General features: G+C 38.0%; 1 protein-coding gene across 2 annotated transcripts; it reads right to left on the bottom strand.

Annotated features, from left to right (window-relative positions):
• Nucleotides 1-459: 459 nt before the first annotated feature.
• On the bottom strand, nt 460-5,333 carry LOC110032916 (auxin response factor 18-like). Of its 2 annotated transcripts, XM_020736704.1 has the most exons (6): nt 5,132-5,333; nt 4,701-5,021; nt 4,463-4,529; nt 3,198-4,292; nt 1,615-2,468; nt 460-688 (listed from the first exon to the last, which is right to left on the bottom strand). In XM_020736704.1, exons 3-6 carry the CDS (start codon nt 4,490-4,492, stop codon nt 616-618), a joined length of 2,052 nt encoding a protein of 683 aa, XP_020592363.1. In that variant the 5' UTR covers nt 4,493-4,529; nt 4,701-5,021; nt 5,132-5,333; the 3' UTR covers nt 460-615. The 2 variants fall into 2 exon arrangements, with proteins under 2 accessions (XP_020592363.1, XP_020592362.1); XM_020736703.1 differs by having other exon boundaries at nt 4,701-5,333.
• Between the last annotated feature and the right edge of the window lie 544 nt (nt 5,334-5,877).

Below are 5,877 nucleotides of genomic sequence, written 5' to 3'. Positions count from 1 at the left end.
ATATATATATATATATACAAATTGGTATTAAATTTAATAAAATATGATTTATACATCCATACCATACAAGTTCACAATCATTAATACTAAAATTTTAAATTATATATACCTATTTATCCATATATTTTGATGTAATTACAATAAAATATTATATATAAATTCCCATGATTAAAAAAACACATTTTTATGATATTAATAAATTTTAAACTTGGCTCAATCAAAAAATCATACCATTCATGCCCATATTATGATTAAAAAAAATAAAAAACAAAGCAAAATATCATAGAAACCATTATACTTCAATATAAAATGAAATCGATGCAATCATTTTTCAGCTTAATTAAAAAAAAAAAACAAAATCAATAATTTAAGATTTGGTTTAAGAAAAAAGCTAATTAAATTAAACATAATTAACTAGGCAAAAAATTAATCAAGCTACAGAAACTTAATTAAGCAGAATGAAATAACAGGTTCATATGCAAAGCCCTCCACAAGTTCAAAATGACACATAAAAATGCTTAAAAATAACTAATCATCTCTTAATCATCTCTCTCTCTAAAACTTTGAAGAAACTGTTCCTCCAAACTCTGCATATTTGAAGAGAGAATTCTTCTCCTACAACTTGCCGATGTTGTCGCTGCCGGAATCCATGAATATTGTTAGCCTCCTTGCGGCCTTCATGAATTCACTGCGCATGAACCACCATAAATCAATCAATATAAATGAAAGTTATGTTCAATAATAATGCTGTCAAAAAAGTTCGTTGTTTCATTTTCGACTCTCTTATGAGCTAAACACGAATAAAGCTCCGTTCGATCATATACTCTGTTTGGAATTAGCTTGTTTAGGTTTATATAGGGAGAACAAAAAGACATTTTTATACACGACAACAACACAACAACAACAACAAAGCCTTAATCCCACTATGTGGGGTCGGCTACATGAATCCTTCTTTTCCATTGCGTCCTATTTAGGTGTCATATTACATGTAGTTCTAGTAAATTAACATCATTTTTATACAATAAACCCAAGTCTTCCTAGGTCTACCTTTGCCTTTCTTAACACAGGTCTATTTACAAATTCATGCATTTTATACTTTGGGCATTTACGTACGTAGAACATAACTCTTATGTATTGACGTATCTCTAAGCTAAACATCGATATTTACGCACAAAATTCAATTTTTTTAACATAACTTCAAAAATTGTACTTTTATGACTTTTCTAAAAGTAAAATACAGATTTTTCATGCATAGGTTTAAAGCACCTACGAGTCATGCATGTACAATGGAAATTTTGGTGTGAGATATATAAATACATGAAAATTTTGTGCTAAGAATGTTTTTTTCCCTTTGTACTCTTATAAATATACATAATATGACACAAGTATTATATAATTTATATATGACTTTCAAGGAGGCTTTATGTACTTGGACAATCCGTGTTTAGTTTGATATATTAACTATAGCCAAATAAATGTAAGAAATTATGACTCATCTACTTGACGAGTCGAGCTTGAGCGAGAGCAGAACAATGCTTGGGTTAGCTCAAGTTCGTCTCGTTTACACTCCTAGATGAAGTAACATAAATCTATTGATTTAAAATGGAAACTTACGCAAAAGGCTCGTCTCCAGTGTGCTTGACAACACCGGCAATATCTCGATAAAGAAGACGGCTGTTCAACTCTGCCTTCTCAAGCCCGAACATGTTAGCTAATCTTCTATACAACTCCTCATACGAACCAAAGGAGGAAAGATCGAGCGTCTGTCCTACATCTTCTGATTCGATAAATAACTTGCATGGACCGAGTTCACTCGGTTTTCGATCCCGATACCAAACAGGACCTTCAGAAGATGAATTATTATCCCCCGTTCCATTTTGAAGAATTGAAGATCCCGAACCATATGATAAATTCGTCGTCTTGTCGGAATTCGAGTTGTTAGGGCTGAGAGAGAGCTGTTCTTCGGTGATTATGGGTTTTCCAAACAGCATAAACTTGGGTTTAATCGCATTCTGAGAAGCATTCCCAATAGTTAACAAGCAGGACACGTCCTCACGAACAGACGAATTCGGAACAAGGAGGCCTGTAGAGATTCGATGCGACGGCGCGAAGTGATCGAGCCGATGAAATCCAGTATGGAACAAGCCAGAGTGCAACTTTCCGAAGCGGAGTTCTGGTAGATTTGCTCCATACTGACTATGCCTGGGTCCCTGTATGCCAACAACGGCGGCGGCGTTGTCGGGAAGACAACACAACGGGCTGCTGCTGGGAATGAGGGTGTTTTCTGTAAATGGTGAGGTTGAGAGCGGAACATCTAGTGAGAACTCGGGATGAGGGAGTCGAGGTTTTTTTCGCGGAGGTGAGAAGGGCGGAGCTAGGTGGATGGCGGGCATGTTCGACACGAGTTCTACCAACCACGGGCTCACTCGCTTTACATTTTGCAAAAGATCGGGCTCATCCCATGAAACCTGTGGAACAGTTTAAGATAAAACTAGATTATAAAATTTGAAGTCATAGTTTGTTGACTTAAGATATGATAAATGGCATCTTAGAGTTACCATGTGACATTTGTCTACTTATATCACATGTTCATAATATCATAGTGCATCAACTCATATCAAGAGTATAGCATAATTGTAATTGACTACATGAAAATATGTGTTAATTTGACAAATGTTGGATAATAAAATAACGTTCAATTTAAACTTTGTGCAGTTCTTAAGAAAAATAGGGGCATTTACATACCTAGTACACAATTCTTATGTATTTACATATCTCACGCCCAAAATTTCATATTTACACACGGCACTCAAATCTTAAATATCACAAAAAATTGCATTATTATCACTTGTTAAAAGTGAAATGCACTTTTTCACGAATAGGTTTAAAGCAACATAGCACTATGTATGTAAATATCATGTGAGATATGTAAATACATAAAAAATGTTTGCTATGTATTTTAACTATGCGCTAGAATATCATTTGTTTCTAAACAAAATTAACCAAAAAGCATTTAGTTCTTCACACAATTTAAATTACTAAGAATCTTCCAACTATAGGAAACCAAAACAAAAACATTAAGAAGACAAGACAAACAAAGAAATATATCAACTACAATAAACATATAGATTAGACTACTTATACATAAACCAAATTAAGAGCATGAATAATGGTGTTTTATAAGTCAAGTGAAATACCTGAAGAAGCCTCCAAGGTGATCCAGGCCACCTCAAAAGATCAGCAACATGAACAGCAGATATAGTGCCCATAAACCAACTTATCCTCGAAGAATCCTCAGTTTCAAAAGCCATCTTAAATCGCATGCCGGAACACCACTGGATCCTCATCGCCGCTCTCACTGCCGACGCCTTCACACAAAACTCCGGCGTGCTCGCTCGAGGATAGTAAATAACTTTAAATGGCTGCCCTCTGGCGGCAGAAGCCGAGGCCTCCATCACAGAATCCGCCTTCACTTTACCTCTTCCCCTCATACTTGAACCAGAACTGATCCTGCCTCCATTTCCATTGCTTCTATTAAACTTGCTCTCATCCTCCCTTAAGAAAACAGAGAATCCTCCGTACATACAGTTTCCTGCAGGTGGATTCCAGCCTGTGGACATCTCTGGCCCACCTCCAATTCCTCTCTTTGCTCTTCTGATCCCCACACAGAGATCACCATTCTCAGTCCTCAAGAACACAATCGAATCACCCGCCACAAGCTTCTTCTCATTGACAAAGTTGCTCCAACCAGTGGTGAGCAAATGGCGGCGAGGTGTGCCTCTGTAGATATGCCTGAATTTCCAAACTTTGCCATGAACGTCCTTAGCTAGCACTGTTTGGACAGGTGGGTCAGCTGAGTAATCCAGTCTTGGGAAAATAGTTTCTGCACAGTATCTTGGAACGGAGAAACCACCACCATTGTTGGCATCAGATTGAGTTAAAGTCTTTGCAAAAGATGCAAGCTTTTCTTGCAAATCTGAGCCATTGTTGCCTAAAACGAGTTCATCTTCTTCGTTGTAATCCGGCTCGTTACTCTTCAGGGGAATCAATTGTATTTTGGCAAATACCTCATCAGTGACAGAATCGGCCATGAATTTGACGGAGAGCACACGGCAAAGAATCAGAGGAGGAATTCTCACAGAAGTACCGAAATCCACGGGAGTTTGAGCGTGTTCAGCATGGCCCTGAGGGAAATAGTATACCTTAGAATTCACTGATGGCATCTGAACCATTCCACCAGCACAAGCATGCCACAACTGGGAGTCCAAGAACTTCTCAGTGTCCTTTGCTTCCTTCAAAAATTCACAAAAGCATAAATTTACAACTATTTATGTCTATATGGACCCATATACAACTGTAAATGTGTGCATAAATCCTGAATTTAGAGCTTCAGAAACTAAAATACAAAGCAAAAACAGTATTTTTTTCGTCTGCCCAAAAAAAAAAGGAGAAAGCTTTTTACCTCTTCAGAAGGAAAATTATTCTCTTTCATTTTTCCTGTCCAAATTACCGTATTGAACAACAATTTTCTGCAACAAAAAAATCAAAATAATGAGAGCCATGGCAGAAGCTTTGAATTCTAGTAAACAAAAATGTAACAAAAAAGAGGATGTAAATGGCCTTCTTTCAAACTGTCTACAAAAATATCACAAAAAGAGAAAAGAAACAAACTGAAATGAAAAATTTTGCAGATCCCTCACCTTTTTCTCCGGCGTAATCCGAGCAAGCTAAGGATGAAGAACAGAAATATCCTCTTAATTCGACTAAATGGCCGAAATTTCACACATACTGAAGCTTTTCTCCCCCAATTTCAAACCCCAGGTTGTAAACAGAAACAACCAGCTTACTTCTCACAAACGTTTCAAAACAATCTCTTCATCTCCAGTCCGCCGCCCTCACTCCCCTTCACCGCAGGCAGAAACCCTAATATTTATCATAAAAGGGAAACGAAATCCTCCTCCTATGCAGATTTCAAAACCCGAAACACCAAAAAATCGCAGCTTTTCTCTCAGTACAATCTCCTACGCCCATAAACAATAGAAAGTATTAGAAAAAATCCCCTAACACACTAGATCTTTGAAATTTCTCACAATTGTAAGCATTAAATCATCATCCTATGCTGGTTTAATACCTCAAACAAGAACCAAAAAAAGAACCAGCACTCCTTCCTCACTCACTCCTCCCTCTCCGCTCTCCCTCTCGGCACACACTCTCTCTCTCTCTCTCTCTGAAACGAGGAGAGCTTCCCCGCTATAGTTCATTGCTCGCCCCTCGGATAAAAGCGGTCACAGGTGAAAAGAAATGAAATAAAAAAGAGACTTTTAAAAGGAAAAACCATTTAGCTAAAATTCTGTGTTTTTTTCTCCTTTTGAGCCGGTAGTGAGCAGTCCTGCTACTGAAAACAGGCTCTGCCATCCAAACACAGCGCAGCCTTCCGGTCCAATGAATTACTGCAACGTGTTAAAATACACTGTTCAACTCGTTAAATCTTAATTACAGTTTCAGTTCGACTAATGCAAGAATTAGGGCCCCGATTTTTTGGTCGGCGACGGGATTATCGACAACAGGATTGGTTCCTCGCCGATTTTATCGTGCATTGCGCCGACGAGATCCTCGTGATCATAGTTTCTTATTGCCCTCAAACTTTGACCTTATTTACAGCCTGTGCCATGAACGCATGGAAGGACGGCAGTTGCTACATTCGTTTTTTTTACCTATGCGACGCCGGGAAGTACGCGTAAGCTTCCGTGTACTGGCGCTCCCCATGGAGTTGACTTCAGGAGTTGGGAGCGGGAACTCCGTAGCCTATTGTAGGTTTGTTGGCTGCTTGCGTGTAAGTCCGTACTTGCACGTGCGAAGGAATTATATATATATATA

Source organism: Phalaenopsis equestris, unplaced genomic scaffold (genome assembly GCF_001263595.1).
Source record: "Phalaenopsis equestris unplaced genomic scaffold, ASM126359v1 Scaffold001057, whole genome shotgun sequence".
In the NCBI taxonomy this organism is placed as follows: Eukaryota; Viridiplantae; Streptophyta; class Magnoliopsida; order Asparagales; family Orchidaceae; genus Phalaenopsis; species Phalaenopsis equestris.
This window is presented reverse-complemented; position numbering and strand designations above follow the sequence as displayed.

Excerpts from the sequence above, each read along its gene's own strand:
- LOC110032916 (XM_020736703.1), bottom strand. The coding sequence starts at position 4,492 with ATGAAAGAGAATAATTTTCCTTCTGAAGAG. Across the intron at positions 2,469-3,197 it reads CACCTTGGAGGCTTCTTCAG|GTTTCATGGGATGAGCCCGA; the intron begins GTATTTCACTTG and ends ACTGTTCCACAG. Across the intron at positions 689-1,614 it reads ACTGGAGACGAGCCTTTTGC|TGAATTCATGAAGGCCGCAA; the intron begins GTAAGTTTCCAT and ends GTTCATGCGCAG.